Below are 18,065 nucleotides of genomic sequence, written 5' to 3' on the forward strand. Positions count from 1 at the left end.
CGTTCCCTGCTTCGTGCCCCTGGACGAGCGCTGACCCCCAGAGCTCCATGCCCTGACGGGGCGACTCTGTGCTCTTCACATTCGGTGAGCGCACCCGAGGCGCTGAGTGGGTTGTGACTGATTTACACTTACGCAGCCGCGTGAGTCTCACTGGGCAGGGCAGCCGTGAGCCAGAGCAGGGCTGCCCTGCGAAGGGGAGGAGCACAGCATTCCTCTAGATTCATGAAGAGTGCATTCCTCTAAGGGCACTGATATCAGATGTCAGGCGAGTGTAATCTCCTAGGTTCTGTCTCCTCTCAACAAAAATTTGAAGCGACGGACATTAAAGCCCTCGCGCGTCCCAGCTCTTGGGCAGACCGTGTTATAGCTCTTAGACAGATCAGTGTTACAGCTCAGTTTTATTTAGAAAATAGCAGGAAAATACATCCTCCAGGCATGAGGGCATGCCGACCCAAAGAGGCGAAGAGAAGAGAGCCCCGGCCCTTTGGCTCCTCTTTTTATGTTTTTTCCTCCCCCCTCAGGCCTGCGCTATGTAAATTGGGCTAGCCAGGAGTGCTGTTTGTTCTACCTGAGGTCCTCACTCCTGTCCTCGGACTTTCCTTTGGCCTTCCTTTGTTCTATTTTCACAGACGTCTCCCTTCCTTGTCTTTTAGCCACCGCCAATTTGGACTGTTTCCTGTTCTACCTAACATTATGAAGGCCCAGAGTGGGACAGTGACTTGGCCTAGGTCGCACAGCGAGGTAGCTGTCCTTCTGAGGCAGAAACCCAAGTCTTCCAACTCGCACTTCTTCATTGCTCCTGGGGGATGCATTTGCTCCCCTCTCTGCAGAGGGGAAGGGGAGTTGAGGGCACACAGTCCTCACTGAACGCATGTTTAAGTGTATCACACGATCCTGTCATTCCATTTCACGGTTGAGGCCACTGAGGCCCAGGGAGGGGCGTGCACACGTGCTAAGTCCCTTCTGGCATGTCTAACTCTTTGCGACCCCATGGACTGAAGCCCCCAAGCTCCTCTGTCCATGGGATTCTCCAGACAAGAATGCTGGAGTGGGTTGCCATGCTCTCCTCCAGGGGATCATCCCGACCCAGGGATCACACCTGCATCTCTGGCATCGGCAAGAGATTCTTTACCACTAGCACCACCTGGGAAGCCCCCAGAGAGGGAAAGTGCCTGCTGATGGTCCCAGAGCCGGTAAATGGGCTTCAGTCTTGTGAGGTTCTCTGTGATTGCAGTCCCAGAGCTGTCACCCCTCTTTGCCCCTGGCAGAGTCCAGGTGGTACAAGGTCTAGTCTAGTGGGGCAGGTGCAGTTACTAAGCTTGGACAAGCCTCTCTCTTTCTGTGGAGTTGTTTTTCCAGCCTGGGCTCCTGAGACTTTTCTTCTGCAGGAGCCACACCTGGTTCCCGCCCTCCTGCTTGTTCAGAACCTGACTCAAGGGGCGGGGCCTAGGTGTCCGGTATACCTATTAGCAACCTGAGCACAGGAAAAAAAAAAAATCCACCTTTGCCACTGTTCGCTCAGGAGAGGGACACAAAGCCCCATCTTGCTCTCATCCAAGTAGTGGTGGTGGGAAGGCAGAGAAGGCTATGCCAGGCTGTTCTGTGCCTTCACCTCCTTCCTCCTGGGACATCATCTAGCACAGCCCTTTCTCATGATGGCCCCGTTTCATTGTGATGGAAGTAGGGTTGCTGGGTAAAACACAGCACACCCAGTTACATTTGAATTTCAGATAAACATCGAATCAATTTTTAGCATAAGTATGTCCAGTGTAATATGTAGGACACACATATTAAAAATTATTTGTTATCTAAAATTCAAATTTAACTGTGCATCTGGGCTTTTTTGGTTCATTTTACTTCACTTTGTTTTGCTCAATCTGGCAACCCTAGAGGGGTGACATTGTCCCCACGCAGTGTACATGGCAACTGAGAGCCAGAGAAATCACAGAGCTTGCTCAGGGTCACGACAAGGCCCTGGTCAGGCCTGGATTTGAAGCCAGGTCTCTTGGAATCCTCTGCCGTCTGCATAGATAGTAAACAACCTCAGTGGCTTCCTCTGGGCGGTTTGAGAAAGCCCTAAAATAAAGTGAAAAACAGTTCTGGCTTCTACTTGCCTGGTAGTGTAAATATAAATGGGATACTTAGCAGTCACTCACACCCTACTGTGAAATAGACATTTGGTGACTGTTGAGTGGGAACAGTCCCTGGCAGCTGTGACTGGGGAGAATTGATGAAGGAAAGTGTCTTGGCCTGTTTGGGTTGCTACAGGAAAAATACCGGATGGCTTATAAACCACAGAAATTTCTGTCTCACAATTCTGGAGGCTGGAAGTCCAAGATCAGGCACTGACAAATTCCGTGTCTGGTAAGGATGCTCTTGGTATTCATAGCTGTCTTTTTTGCTGCATCTTCACCTGGGCACTAATCCCATTTATGATGGCTCCACCCTCATGATCTGATCAGTTCTCTTCACATATTGTCATCACCTGGGGATTAGGTTTCACATGTGATTTTTTTTTTTTTTTGGCTGTACTGAGTCTTCGATGCAGCATGCAAGATCTTCAATCTTTATTTGCCGCCTGCAAACTCTTAGTGGTGGCATACGAACTCTTAGTTTCAGCATGTGAGATCTAGTTCCCCAACCAGGGATAGAACCTGGGCCACCTGCATTGGGAGCGTGGAGTCTTAGCCACTGGACCATCAGGGAAGTCTCTCACATAAGAATTTTGAACACAAACATTCAGTCTATGGCAGAAAGCAAGAATGAAAGAGGCCAGGGAGGCCTCTGCTCTTGTGGGTGGCAGCTGGACCCAGGTGGCCTCAGAGGAGGTAGTTGAGCTGGACCAGGAACAGGGGCTGGAGTTGGTGCCCCCTTTCACCAGGCTTCTGGGGGCAGAGGGGCCCCGAGTCCCTGAGGCCTCAGCTCTGCTCCCCCCTGGCCTGCCCCCACAGGCTTGGCTCTGCCTTTGGGTCCAGGATCCCCAAGGAGCGCAGTTTGTGGGACCTTAGAGAACACCACGCACCTGGGAGGACCCTGGGCTCCTCCCAGGGTCAGGAGCCTGGGAAAGCAGCCCCATTTCACAGGCATTGAGCATTTGCTGTATACACAGAGCCCATCCCCTGGACCAGGCCCTGTGAGAGGAGGGAGTCTCACCACCCTACAAGGGTTAGACCCATTTTACAGAAGGGGCATCAGAGGGGGAGGGACTTGCTTGTGACCTCACTCGTGGTCAGTGAGGGAGCCAGACCAGAGACCCTAGGGCCTCAAGAGCTGTGCTGCAGCTGGGCCCTCTGACCCTCACAGGCGAGGACTGTGCCCGCCCCCCCAAGGCTGGAAAGAGCTTGGCCTGTGGCAGAGAGAGGTATCAACCTGCAGGAGGGTATGAGCTTAGTGATGCTTCTGAGGCCAGCCGCTCTGCTTCCATGAGCTTCTCAGAACTTCTTTAATCAGTCTGTAAGTGAGGTGAGCATCTTGCCTGGGTCTGCACCGTCCTGAGTTACTGTTGTGCTGACTGTGCCTGGGGTCAACCAGGCCTGGGTTCAGACCCCACCTCCATTACCTACTCACTTTATGAACTCACGGAGTTTCTTAATCTCTCTGCACCTCAACTTCCTAACCTGTGAAATAGGGCAAGACCTCCTGCCTCCAGAGGTTTTGGTAAATGAGGTAAAGCACGTAAAGTGTAACTGGGTGTGACTGTAACGCTCCTGCCCTCTGCAGGGAGGGAGACCCCGGCCATTGGAGCGGATGCTCTGGGTGCGGCCACAGTGGAGCCCTAGACAGTGTGGAGGGGTGCAGGGGTGGGGATCCCACTCGGCATGCTCTGCAGACTGTGGGTGGGGCCCAGGACTGGGGCAGAGGCTCTTTGCAATAAGGTGGTTTTGGGGTTTTCTTCCTGCACACAGTAGGAAAGGTGCTGAGCACAGAGCAAACAGGAAAAGCCAAAGCACCTTCAAACTGTCCCCAGAAAAGTGAGCCAGCACAGCCAGCATCCCTTGTCCCCTGCTCTAACCACGTGCCCTTCTCCCCTAGCGCTCCTGCGGGAGGAAGTGTCCCGGCTCCAGGAGGAAGTCCACCTTCTCCGGCAGATGAAGGAGATGTTGATGAAGGACCTGGAGGAGTCGCAGGGTGGCAAGTCCTCTGAGGTCCTCTCGGCCACGGAGCTCAGGGTCCAGCTGGCCCAGAAGGAGCAAGAGCTAGCCAGAGCCAAAGAAGCCTTGCAGGGTGAGTGACAAGTCGGGGACAGCTCCCGCCTCTCCCTCACCTGGGGCCCAGCCGGGGCCACGGGGGACACCACTAGCCAGGGTCCTGCTTCTGCAGGGGGAGTGACGTGGACCCGGGAGTCTCCCAGCACGGGCTGCCCCTTCCTTCTTGGGTGGAATCCTGTGTCGTGCTGGGTCGGGTACAGATGTCATTCCACCCTGAGGTGTGACCACCTCAGGTTCTCCATCACGGCCGATCATGGGGCGCCTCCCTCCAAGGCGTGATTGGCAGGTAGTCAGTTATCTTTGCTGACCCAGGGCGCTGTCCCAGCAGTTGGGTCTCCTCTTTCCCAGAACGCTCCAGGTCCTGCGGTGCCTCCCCTGCAGGACAGTGTGGATGTGCGCGGGTCTGTGCTGGAGGACACGTCTGTCCGCCACTTCACTCATGCTTGCCATGGTGGGCTCCCCAGGGGAGGGCTTGGCCTCTTCTTGCTTTTACTTGGTCTGAAGGAGCTCCCCTCTACGAAATGCAGCACGCAGCCCTGGGTCTGGGGAGGAGCTGGGAGAGAAACCACTTGAGGAGACAGGAGGTCAGTGGGCCCATGTGTCAGCTGCTTTCCTTAGAGCTGGCCTGGATGCTGGCGTCTGGCATACCCCTCTCTCCTGGGAGCTTCCTGTCCACAGTGTGTCTCAAAAGGTTATTTGAGAAAGATTGGAAGCCTTCTCCGAATAGTCCTGCAACAGGAAACATTGGGGGAGAAAATATTTGGGGAGGTCTACCTTGATCTCTTGAGCCTCTCTTAGTATCTTTGATTCTCCTGGGGAGGGAAGAGGCAATAAAGCTTGGCAACCTCCTTCCCACTTACCACTGACTAGAACCGATAAATATTCTCTGAAGACTTTGTTTCTGAAGCCAAAGCAGGTTTGTTCCTTACGTTGATTTCAGCCTGCTGTAGCAAAGACCCCAAAACAGGGTGGCTTAAAGAATCTGTTTGTCCCTTTCTTCTGTAACCGTCTCAAGGGCATTTCAGGCTGGTGGGCATCTCTGCTCCCCTTGGCCTGTGATGGATCCAGGGAAAGAGCTGAAGTTCAAGGTCAGAGAGTGTCTTTGGCAGGAGTGTGATCGTATGGCTGGGCCTGGCTACAGGGAGTGCTCGGGGTCTGTGTCCCAGCTACAAGGCTCCCGAGGGGTGGGAGTTGGGGGTGGAGAAGGAGAAGGGATTTTGCTAGATGGTTAGTTGACTCTATCCTCCTGGGTTTCTCTGACCGGAGGTGTGAAGTGAGCAGCAGAACACTGGTTAAGCCAACTGTCTGTCCAACACCCCACCACCCAGGAAGCTCAGGAAACCATTGAGCCCTCATCCAGGTGTTCCAGCCCCTTTCTGTATCCTTCTCAGCAGCACACGTTATTCTTCTAGTGGGCCCACTTGGACAGTGTTCAGGGTGGTCTGTTCAGGCCATGGCAGGCAGGTCATCTGTGTCATGGTCCAGCTGATGCTGCATGATCAGACGTCCCTGTGCCAGGCAAGCGCACTTTCTCTACATAAGCCTCTTACAGTCCAGACAGATCTGTGTGAGCCCCCTCCACTCCCAGCTTCCCGGAGGCCCTGGAACATCCCTACCTTTCTCAGGAAGGAGAACCCAAGTCTCAGGAGTCTCCCATACGGGGCAAGTGTTCCTGGGCTTGGGACATGTGAGCTGGTGGCCTTTGGTCTCGCCAGGCTTTGCGATCCTGCAGAGAGTTGGGAAAGCAGCCAGACACTGTTTCAGCCCCCTCAGCTGGTGTTCATTGCAGGACAGAGACACCTGCCTTCTGTGTCCTGGGCCAAGGAAAGAGCTCTCACCCTTATTCTGCCTTCTGGACCTGTGAGGAGGAGGACTCCCTCTGTCTGCTGTTCCAGGGCCCAGGGGAATGGGCAGGGAGGCTCATTTAGCCTCCACTCCCCAGCTCCTAGGACAGACGGCCTACACTCTCCAGAGCTCAGGTTTCTGATCTGACTGATGGGACAGTAACAGTGAGTTACATGTGGTTGTGTCTGTGAAGGCTGTTACCATGATATGCATCCTTCTCTGTGTAGCCCACGAGGCACAGAGCTTTGCAGGAATTTCTTTCCAACTTTGTGCTGTGTGATTTCTTATCCATCCCCAAAGGTCTTCAGGGCCTTGCTCAGGGACCCAGAGATCCCCTTGATGGGGCAGCTCCTTTGTAGGAACAATAATTTCATCAAGAAGGATTTGTCAGTATTCATTCAAGGAAAGCTTTATTGAGCACCTACTGTGTGTTCCAGCAGGCTTCCCTGGTGGCTCAGACGGTTAAGAGTCTGCCTGCAGTGTGGGACACCCAGGTTTGAACCCTGGGTCGGAAAGATCCCCTAGAGGAAGGAATGGCTACCCACTCCAGTATTCTTGCCTTGGAAAATCCCATGGATGGAGGAGTCTGGTAGGCTACAGCCCATGGGGTCACAAAGAGTCGGACACGACTGAGCAACTTCACTTTCTTTTTTTTTTACTGTGTTCCAACACTGTTCTACACACTTGGTCTACCATTCACCCCAGTCCTCTGGAAGGTACTAACCATTTCACAGATGGAGACAGCTGAATGAGGTTCAGGGAGATTAAGTAACTTGGCCAAAGTGACAAGCTGATTATCAGCAGAGTCCAAAACTTTATCCACTGTGCTAAACCCCTTTTCTTCCCTCTGGATGAGGTCACTGGGGATGAAGTCAGCCTGGACAGGAGAGACCGGAGGCCACCCTACCTCAGTAATAGGGACAGCAGATTCTGGAGTCAGATCTGGGCTTGAATCCCAGCTCTGTCACTTACTAGCTGTGTGACCTAGGGCAGATTCCTTAACCTCTCTGAACCATAATTCTCTTGCAGAAGGTAACAATACCTGTTTTTCTTATAATTGAGACCAGTTATAACTGGTAGCTACTTCACAGAATTCTCGGGAGGATTAGAGATATGAAGTACTTGGCTCAGTGCCAAGTACCATTAGTGCAAATATTTAGTGATGATCAGATGAGAGGGGGCTTAGAAGACCTCCTTGGATCTCTTTGGAGATGCTGGTCACCTGATTCCCATTCAGGGTGGCCCAGAACCTAGACCCCCTGAGCCCATCTGCGTTCAAGGTAGCAAGTGTTCCTGAAAAGCAGTGAGGTGAACACCTTCAGTGGCCTTAAGCATCCTGCCTGGCATTCTACAAAGTCACAAAGATGCTGCCTCCCTGGCCACAGCACGTGGTGAGTAAATTGCAGACAGATGTGGGCAGGAGACTGGGGCATGAAAAGGGATTTATATGCCCTTAATGAGAAAGATGAGAATAAATGCACCAGCCAAGAAAGCTGCAGATGTTGGACGACACTTGTTAACAACCAGTGTCCCTATGATGGGAAAATGCAGAACCCCCAGAGACTTCCACTCTGGTGGTCCCCACCCGGCCACCCTCAGTCTGGTAGCTTGGGGTTGGTTGAAACTAGAATTTTTTTTTTTTTAAACATTTCTATATTCATTTAGTTGCACTGGGTCTTAGTTGCAGCATACAAGATCTTCAGTCTTCGTTGAGACATGCTGGATCTTTAGTTTCAAGATCAGGGATTGAACCCAGGCTTCTTGCTGCACTGGGAGCTCAGAGTCTTAGCCACTGGACCACCAGGGAAGTCCCAAAACTGACATTTTTCAATACATGAGAAGATTAAGAACCCAAGCAAACACCCGAGACATCAGGCCATGATTCCAACATCAAAGAATCCAACAAAAAGAATTAAGTCTGGGAGAATTGGGGTTTAGAAGGTTCTGCCGGGATGAGTCTGGGAATGTTTGGTTTAGGACTTTGGTCTCACCCTGAGTTCAAAGACAGAAGCTCTGAATGATTGTTTAATAAGGAATGGTGTCGTCGAGTTTGTAAACTTACCCCAGAGTCCCTGCGTGACCCCAGCCCTACACACGTGGTGAGCTTGTTGCCTGGGGGACTCCTTTAGGGTGTCTTGATTTCCCCCTCAGTTTCATTGATTTCATTTGAGATTCAAGGCATTATAGAAACAAAGATCATGAAAATTTCCTTCTTCCCTTTTTTAATCACTTAACGGCATGTCGAGTGTGTTGAGCATTTTCCCACAAGGATAAATACTCCTTGAAAACATAATTTTTAATGACTCCATAATGTTCTGCCAAATGGAAGCCCTGTAATTTATTTAGCCACTTTTTTGTTATTGGACATTTAAGTTGTTTCCACTTTTTTTTTTTCCTTTTCATTCTTGCTGTTATGTAGCACTGCACTATACAGATCTGTGTAAATCTGTTTCTTAGGACAGCATTTTTCAAACCTTCTGGTCTCTGGACCACTTTTCACGCATAAAATTGATGACCCCAAAGAACCTTTGTTTATATGGTTTAGATCTATCAGTGTTTGCTATTTTAGAAATCAAAATCAAAACATGTCTATATTATCAGTAATTTGTTTTAAAATAACAATACTAAACCTATTACATGTTAACATTATTTTTAAGTGAAAAATGACTGCTTTTTCCTAAATAAAAAGACTTGAGGGTGAAGGGGAGCATTGTTTCACACTTTTCAAAAACTTTTTAATGTCTGACTCCATAGAAGACTGCTGAGTTTTCATAGTTACTCCTCAGTCAAGCTGCTGTGATTTGTTGTTTTGATTGAAAATCTAGCATCACACAGATATGTATCTGGAAAAAGGAGGAGTAAATTAATTGTCTTATTAGATAACTGTGGCTATTTCTCTTGATGCCATACTGCTGCTGCTGCTAAGTCGCTTCAGTCGTGTCCGACTCTGTGCGACCCCATATACGTCAGCCCACCAGGCTCCTCCGTCCCTGGGATTCTCCAGGCAAGAATACAGGCGTGGGTTGCCATTTCGTTCTCCAATGCATGAAAGTGAAAAGTGAAAGTGAGGTCGCTCAGTCATGTCCGGCTCTTTGCTACCCCATGGACTGCAGCCCACCAGGTTCCTCCATCCGTGGGATTTTCCAGGCAAGAGTACTGGAGTGGGGTGCCATTGCCTCCTCCGTGATGCCATACTAGAACTCACCAAATGGTAGTTTCTTAGAGGTGTGGAATCTAAATCCATATCCAATGAAGGTTTTGTGCTCTGGATGGACAAAACCATTGGTCAGATTGGCATTTTGAATGGAGATTGTGGCTCAGTGGTAAAGAATCTGCCTGCAGTGCAGGAGACCCGGGTTCAGTCCCTGGGTTGAGAAGATCCTCTGGAGAAGGAAATGGCAACCACTCCAGTATTCTTGCCGGGAGAATTCCATGGCCAGAGGAGCCTAGTGGGCTACAGTCCATGGGGTCACAAAGAGTCAGACGCGACTGAGCAACTAACACACACACACATGGAGATTGTACCCATATGTGATTTTTTGGAATCTAACATTGATCACTCAGAAAATAATGGTTCCCTGAGTGATGTGAACCCTCCAAAGGTTGATATATTTCATTGTGCAACATCAAAAAGTCACATCTGTTAACATCACCACCAACCTCTTCAGAAAAGTCTTTAAGCCTTGAGGAGCTGGTAAAGTCGTCGTGGCAGATCAAGTTTGCCCAAATTCTGATTTTCACTCAAAATTTCAAGTTTTATCGCTGGCAACAAATACTGTCACTTGTTTTCCTAGAAGTAATAGACTTACTTATTTGGTAACTTATTGGTTCAGTAGTTTGCCAGATACTATAGTGTATGTTAGTCATTCTTTCACTTACAAATGATGTCCTACAAAAAGTGACTAGCTAGCAACTCAAACAGTTTCCCAAATGATTTTCCTTGAGACTGCCATTGTACTTTGATATGCAACAAAAGAGTTTTAAGTGTACTTCGCATTTTATTTAAAAAATATGTACTTGGGGACCAAGTTTGAATAGAATTAATTATTTTTACCTCTTCCTCAAGGATATTCTTAAGTAAAACTGCCCCTCCCTTTTTTCCAACTATGAGTGCATCGTGTAAAGAACATAGTTAATACTTAACGCAGTTTGATGCCTCTGTCATGATTTCCGCAAAGATGTCAACATTTTACCCAGCATAGCTTTTTTTACCTACATTACAAATATTTACACAGTAAAAGAGGAAAATAATGTCTGAGTACCCGTCTAGTCAAGGCTATGGTTTTTCCAGTGGTCATTTATGGATGTGAGAGTTGGACTGTGAAGAAAGCTGAGCGCCAGAAGACTGATGCTTTTGAACTGTGGTGTTGGAGAAGACTCTTGAGAGTCCCTTGGACTGCAAGGAGATCCAGCCAGTCCATCCTAAAGGAGATCAGTCCTGGGTGTTCATTGGAAGGACTGATGCTGCAGCTGAAACTCCAATACTTTGGCCACCTCATGCGAAGAGTTGACTCATTGGAAAAGACCCTGATGCTGGGAGGGATTGGGGGCAGGAGGAGAAGGGGACGGCAGAGGATGAGATGGCTGGATAACATCACCGACTCAATGGACATGAGTTTGAGTAAACTCCGGGAGTTGGTGATGGACAGGGAGGCCTGGCGTGCTGCGATTCATGGGGTCGCAAAGAGTCGGACATGACTGAGCGACTGAATTGAACTGAACTCATGAAATAGGTTTCCTCTTGGACCCCCTGAAATGTTATTGGTGGTGATTGTGGTGGTGACAGCCAGCATTGTTTAGCACTTTTAGCTCAAAATGCCACACACTCTAGCTCATTTAATTTTCACCTGAGTATGAGGTGGGCTGTGAATGTGCCAAGATTACATAGCAGTATCTGGTTTGGGCCAGGTTCAGACTTCAGCAGGGACAGAGAAGGTATTACTGTAAGGGATATAGCATGGTAAGAAGGCCAGCCTGTGTACGGGAGTGGGAAGGTAGAGACTTTGCAGTAGGAGGGGGTAGGAGATGATCACAGTGAACCCCAAGGGTTGGACCCTAAGGTTGAGGAACATGGAGGTTCTGAGCAGGAGGAAAGTATGAGGAGTAAGATGTTAAGATGATCCTGTTGCCCTTTCCCACCCTCTCTTCGCCTTGCAGCCTCATCTCTCTCCTTCTGGCATGTGGACACACGTATTACATGTGTGTAGTTCCCCAACATGCCTGTGGATCCTCTCCCTTCTCTGGGTCTTTGCATTTGCCCTTTCTTCTCCCCCAGCCTCCTGAGGGTCATTCTTCTTCAGCTCCCGATTCAGGCTCTGCTTCTTCCAGGAACCTTTCTGGACCATCTCCACTTGATGGGTCCAGGGCCTGTGGTAGGCAGGATCATACCCCTTCACCCCCAAGATGTCTGCCTCCCAATTTCTAGAGCATACGGATATGGTGGTTTATGTGGCTAGTGAGAATTAAAGTTGTTAGTCAGCCATCCTTAAGGTGGAGGGATGATCCTGTGGGCCCAGCGTAATCCCGTGGGTCCTTCAAAGTGAAAGAGGGGGCAGAAGAGTCAGAGTCTGAGCAAGTCAGAGAACAGGTTGGAGATTTAACGTGAGGACTTAATCCATCAGTGCTGGAGTTGAAGATGGAGGCAGGGGCCACAAGCCAAGGAATGTGCATGTCCTCCCGAAGCTCGAAAAGACAGAAACAGATTCTTTCCTAGAGCCTCCAGAAGGAAGGTTGCCCTGCTCCCACCTTGATGTTAGCCTCTCAAGATCCAGTTCAGACTTCTGATGTCTAGAGCTGTAAGATACCAAATCTGTAATAATTTACTGCAACAGGAGGAAGAGGCTAGTAAGGGCCCCTCCTGCCTGCACTTCACAGCCCTAAACACTGACCCCTCTTAGGACTCAGCACACACTGCGGGGGTGTCTGTTTCCTGTCGGGCTTGCCACTTGCCAGGCTCCTCCAGGCACAGCTCCCAGCACAGATGTAGCCTTATTATCTGAACAAAGCTGATGATTGGTGAGCGCGGCAAAGGAGAAACGATGCCCAGGTTTCCTCTCTTCAGCGTGAGGAGTAAGCCCTGGCAGGGCCTTGTCCCTGCCTCACAATGAGTCACCTGTCCTACACTGGGCTCCTGGAAGGAACTGAGCCTTATTATTTAATCTGCTCATTCAACAAATGTTTCCTGAAAGCTTCCCCACAATAGAACCTGTGCCTGTGGCTCAAACTGTTTGGAGGCGGATCAGACCCGGGCCTTGCCCAGAACCCAGTGACACGCCGGAAACCCACAACACACTCAATGCACATTCATTGAATAGTATGTTTTTTAATGACCAAACAGGCCGGCAGGTAAGAATCTGTGCCACAGATATTCTGCTTTGAGGAGTTCTGGGGTGCAGAGAATGTCCTAGGCCTTGAGCAGCAGGGGACACCAGTGTCCTTTTTGTTCCTAGCAGGTGTGGCCATGTCTTGGCTGCCTTTGTGAGAGTAACTAGACCTGCAGACAGTGGGGCGGTAGGTGGCCTGAGGGGCTGTTGAATAGAATAATGTGTCATCACTCCTGCGATGGTTCTGCCCACCTGCTTTTTTTACACACACATCCTTGTCTCCAACGCTGTGTGGGTTTGAAAAGCAACTTAATGTTTCCTATTTCCCTTCCCACATCCGCACTCCATTCTTTGTCTCATTCCTTGCATCAAAGGATTTGTTCATCTTCTGGGCAGTCTGTTGCCCTGGGTTGAATTTATATGCTCCCCTTTGATAAGTAAGTCATACACAGAAGCTCCTTGGGCCATCTAGCCTGATGCTCTGGCAGCTGCTGCAGCCCCCTGCCCCGCCCCTGGAGCCGGCCCTTCTGTTCCACAGCCCTGATGTCAAAGATGCTTAGGTGGTACATCTTAGAATTTGGTAGAAGCTTCCAGAGAGTTTTAACTCTACTGACAGAATATCTTCCAAATATGCTAGTGACTGTTTTTAACAGTTAACAGATCCCCCTTGAAAGCATCTTAGACTCCACATTTGATCCAGGTGAAAATAATCTGGGGTCAGGTCAAAGAAGTGTCCAGAATCTTTGCTGTCTGTCACAGCTCTGTCTAGGCTATGTGTCTCTGGCAGCTTAGCTGCTTCACATGGCAGCTAGATCCCCAAAAAAGAGCACATTCGGTGATGCATATGTTTTTTTATAAATGTTTTTTTTGGAGTACTTTGAGATTTCCAGAAAAGTTGCAGAGTCCCTGTATGACCAGTTCGCCCATCACCAGCAGCTTAGATGCTATAGTGCATTGCAAGAGTGCTTTTCAAGCCACCTCCTGCTTCTTGTTTGCTGAGGTCTCATTGGCCAGAGCAAGTCACATGACCATGCCCAGCATCATGTGGGCAGAGGCTCTCAGGCTCTGGTTCCCAAGAAGAGGAGTTTGCTGGTGGCTGTGACTATGGATCCACAACAGAGAGCTTTTTGTTTTATTTATGTTTTATTTATTTATTTATATTATTTATTTATTTTTTTAATTTAATTTTTATTTTATATTAAAGTTGATATACAGTGTTGTTAGTTTCAGGTGTACAAATAAGTGTTTTAGGTACACATATCCATGTATCTATTCTTTTCAGATTTGTTTCCCATTTAGGTAATTGTAGAATATTGAGTCACACAGAATTGGACACGATTGAAGTGACTTAGCAGCAGCAGCAGCAGCGGAATATTGAGTAGCATTCCCTATGCTCTTCAGTAGGTCCTTGCTGGTTATCTGTTTTATATATGAGTGTATGTATGGTAATGCCAAACTCCAGATTTATTCCTCCCTGCACCTTTCCCCTTGGTAACTGTAATTTGTTATTGATGTTTGTGAGTCTGTTTCTATTTTGTAAATAAATTCATGTGTATCATTTTTTTAGATTCCACATATAAGTGATATCATGTGATAATTGTCTTTCACAGAGAAAATTTTAACTAGAACCATATCCAGAATTTGCTTAGAATCCAGGGCTCTGGTGACACATGACATCAACCTTGTCCCTTGGGGCTTCTTTGCTTTTTACAGGTTTTTACATCTGAGTGACCTGTGTCCTCTCTCCTCGCCCTGTCTGGGGATTTCCCCCTGGGTCCTTGACTCTATGAATTGGAAAAGCAGCCACTCCTGTCCCTCCCACCACGTACCCTTTATCACCCTTTCTGCATCCCTAGACCAGAGTCTGCTCCTGTGGCCCCCCAAGCAATTACCCTTTCTGGGGTCTCCTTCAATGCTTTTAGTCCAGTTCTCAGTAGATTACATTATGTATTAATGTTCTGATTGTGGCAGGCTTCCATTTATCCTGAGAAAAGCAGCAAGGCTGGTTAGTTTGCAAATACACAAACACCCTCCAAGACTTAACCTCCACATATCTGTTTAGGAAGCAAGTACCAGAGCCCAGTAGCTGTTCCCTATTTAGGAAAAAATACCTCATACACCCATTATGTAGCTGGGATGACTGAGGTGTGAACACATAATAAGTCCCTTTTGAGCAACAATCACCTCAGCTGCTTTTTTTTTTAATTAATTTTTATTGGAGTACAGTTGCTTTACAATGTTGTGTTAAGTTTCTACCGTACAGCAAAGTGAATCAGCTATGTGTATACATACATCCCCTCTTATTTCAATTTCCTTCCTGTTTAGGTCCCCACAGATTCTCATTAGTTCCCTGTTTATACATAGTAGCAATAGTGTATATGTGTCAATCCCAACCTTCCAGTTCATCCCACCCACCTCCCCCCAGCTTCCTGTCCATACATTTGTGTCTCTATTTCTGTTGGTAAATAAGATCATCTGTAACATTTCCCTGGTGGCTCAGAGAAAGAATCTGCCTGCAGTGTAGCAGCTACTGACACGCAGGTTCAGTCCCTCCGCCAGGAAGATCCTGACCTCGAGGAAGGTGGTGCAGCCCTCTTCAGTGTTCTCGCCTAGAGAATCCCATAGACAGAGGAGCCTGGCAGGCCACAGTCCATGGGGTCGTAAAGAGTTGGACATGCCTGAAGCAACTTAGCACGCACATACTGTTTTTCTAGATTCCATATATATGTGTGAATATATGATATTTTTTTCTTTCTGACTTACTTCACTCTCTATCAGCTAACATTTATTTAGCACTTGGACTTCTTTTTGCTGCATGAACACGTTGACCCTCCCAACAACCCTTGTTAGAAGATGAGTAGTGTTTATTAGCCTCAGTTTCCCCATTGACAAAATGGGGATGAGAGAGGCTTGGATTTTTCTAGTTTCCTGGCTGTTAGACTTGATCCCCAGTGACCCTGGTTTCTGTTCTTAGCAGATTCTCTTGATTCTGAGGTCTTAGGGGTGGTCATAGCAGAAGAGGGGAAGGGAGTAAAATTGGGAAGAAAGAAAACAGAGGGCCAGATCTGGGTTTGGAAGCACAGTATCCTTGAGTGTCACTCCGGGGTCCCTTGAGGCACCAGGATTTGTGGATTCATTCCTAGCTTTTGCCCTGGAGGTTGTCCCAGGGAGTGGAGGTGTCAGGGCTGGTCCCTGGGACACACAAGCCAAGAGCTTGTCTTGCCGACCTCCTCTCCCTGCGTGGCTCGATGAACACACTTCAGCCCCAGGACATGCCAGTGGCCTCAGTCACCACATTTAAGGTGTGAGCATGGGCTGCTTTAGTGAATCCCGACTCCCTTCCCAGGAAGGCCAGAGACTGATCGGCTAAAAGGAGGAGAGAAGAGCTCAGTGTGAGAAAAACCAGGCTCTCAAGCTGCCTCTCAGAAGACATTGCCCGAGACCCTGTTCAACCCTGTTTGCAGCCATGGCCTCCATCACTGTGTGAGCCCATCTTGCCGTGATGGACAGGACAGGGTCCTGAATCTGTGGCAGAGAGTGAGAGGGTCACACTGGCCTCTGTCCTGGGAGAAGAGCTTTGGCATGAGCCAGGCCAGGGCGGAGGTGGGGGGAGGGGTTCAGAGCTGGCCCCCCTTCTGGGGCGGTTGTGGTGGGCACCAGCCCAAGGTGGCCATGGACGCGGCATCAAGTTTGACGGGGGCCTCAGCTGTGATTCTCCTCAGTCCTGGTTGGGTCCCCAGGGGATGCTGTCCTGGCCTCAGACAGGAATCTCGGGGTGAGCTTCCTTCCTGGGAGATGGCTCTGATGATGGTCAGACCGGAAAAGAGGAAGCAGAGCTTTGGGGGCCTTCAGTGAAACATGGGATAAGGGGGAACAGAGGTGGCACAGGTTCAGTCAGATCCAGCAAGCGTTCTCAGGGACCTCCTGGGCTAGCCGAGCCCTCCACACCCCACCTTCACTTCCTCCTCAGATCCAGCCCACATGTAGGTGGACTTAGCCTGACTTTACAGTTGGGTAAACTGAGGTTCCTAGGGGTTTTACAGCATGCAGGTCTCAGGGTTTGAGCTTGAAGTCTCCTGCCTGACACAGATCCTGTCCTGCTTTCAATTCTGATCAGTAGAACTCTCTCCAGTGTTGATAAAATCTTACCTAGAACCCCACTCACTTATTCATTCAGCAAACAGTGAGGTTCTGCTATTTGCCAGGCTTTGTTCTGGCCCTTTGGGGTATATCTGTGAGCAAGATAGAAGGTCCATTTTTCGTGGATCTGCTGTGTAACAAACAGCCCCCAAATCCTACTGGCTCAAAACAACCCACGTTTTTCTTACATCCTGTGATTTTATGTGGCAGGAACTTGGCAGCTGGGCAGTTCTTTGGCTGGGGGATTTTTCAGTTCCACATGGTGGATGGGGTTGGGTGGGTGGGGTCCGGCTGTGGGTGGGCTTTTCCCCTGGAATGTCCAAGCCAGCTTCATTCACATGTCTGGGGCCTTGGTGAGACTGACAACCCAATCACCCATTTGTGGCCCCACCTCAAGGCAGTCCAACCTCCTACACAGTCTCAGGGATCCCGCAGAAAGGGGTCCAGGAAATCAAGGAGCAAGCTATAAGGCTTGTCGGTCTCAGACATCGCTTAGTGTCATTTCCGCCACCTTCTGTTGATGACAGGCCAGCCACAAGGCCAGCCAGACTCTGCACTATAAAAAGCACGTATGGGAAGTAGTATTGTGTCCATCTTTGCAAAAATACCATCTGCCGCACAGGGGAGGGAGAAGGCCAACAGCAAACAAGGAACACAGAAAAACAAAATCATAAGTGTTAGAGGCTTATCAGTACTACAGGGGACATGGAAATTTTTTGCAGTGGGATGAGATAGGAAACCCAGTCATTCCACTCCTAGGTCTTTATTCACCTAGGAAATATATATCCACACAAAGATTTGTACACAAATGGTCCTAGCAGCTTTCTTTGTAATAGCCAAACGCTGGAAGCAACCCAAAAGTCTATCAACAGAGGAATGAATAAACAAACCAACATAACCTACGGTGGAATTCCACTCGGCAATAAAGCAACAAACTATTGAGATGTGCAGTCACGTGGTACATCTCAAACTCATTATGCTGAGTGCCAGAGTCCAGAAAGAAAAAAAGTGTATCCTGTATGGTTCCATTCACATGAAACTCTAGAAAATGAAACCTGATCTGTAGAGACAGGAAGATCAGTGGTTGCCTGGGAGATGGGAGGAGGGGCAGGAGTGCGGCTTTCAAGGGGGAAGAGCAAACTTTTGGGGTGACGGATGTTTATGTATGTCAGGTTATATCAAATGGTCCATGTTGCATATGTGCAATTTATTATATATAATTTATTATCTGTAGAGGTGTTTTAAAAAGAGGGTGTGGTGGCTTAGGAATCCTGGGTGGGGGGCATTTTGTAGTGAAGGGCATTCATCGCTCTGTGGGCCCCACTCAGGCAGCCTGCAGCTTAACCTTCATGCTGGCCACAGAGGGGACTCAGCCCCAGGTGGGCAGAGCCCTGTCCTGGCAGGACCTCAGCACCTGAGGCTCTTGGGCTCCACGAACAGGCAGAGATCAGTGAGGTCCAAGGCTGCATGTGCTCCGGCCTGGGCTCCCAGCCCAGGTCTTTAAATAGGTCCAACCACATGGGCTGGCCAGTGGCTGTGACAGAAGCTG

The 18,065-nt window shown here is 49.0% G+C and overlaps 1 protein-coding gene across 6 annotated transcripts in view; it reads left to right on the forward strand.

The window, feature by feature from the left end:
• KAZN (kazrin, periplakin interacting protein) overlaps positions 1-18,065 on the forward strand; it is a 1,309,958-nt gene that overhangs the window by 1,169,516 nt on the left and 122,377 nt on the right. For all 6 annotated transcript variants that reach the window (XR_006272546.1, XM_043485112.1, XM_043485113.1 and 3 more), the window contains one exon: positions 4,033-4,224. Coding sequence is in view for 5 of the 6 variants with exons in the window: in XM_043485112.1 (XP_043341047.1) it covers positions 4,033-4,224 (192 nt within the window). In the remaining variant the exon portion in view is untranslated. The remainder of the gene's footprint in view (positions 1-4,032; positions 4,225-18,065) is intronic.

The sequence above is a fragment of the Cervus canadensis genome, chromosome 13 (assembly GCF_019320065.1).
Source record: "Cervus canadensis isolate Bull #8, Minnesota chromosome 13, ASM1932006v1, whole genome shotgun sequence".
NCBI classification, from domain to species: domain Eukaryota; kingdom Metazoa; phylum Chordata; class Mammalia; order Artiodactyla; family Cervidae; genus Cervus; species Cervus canadensis.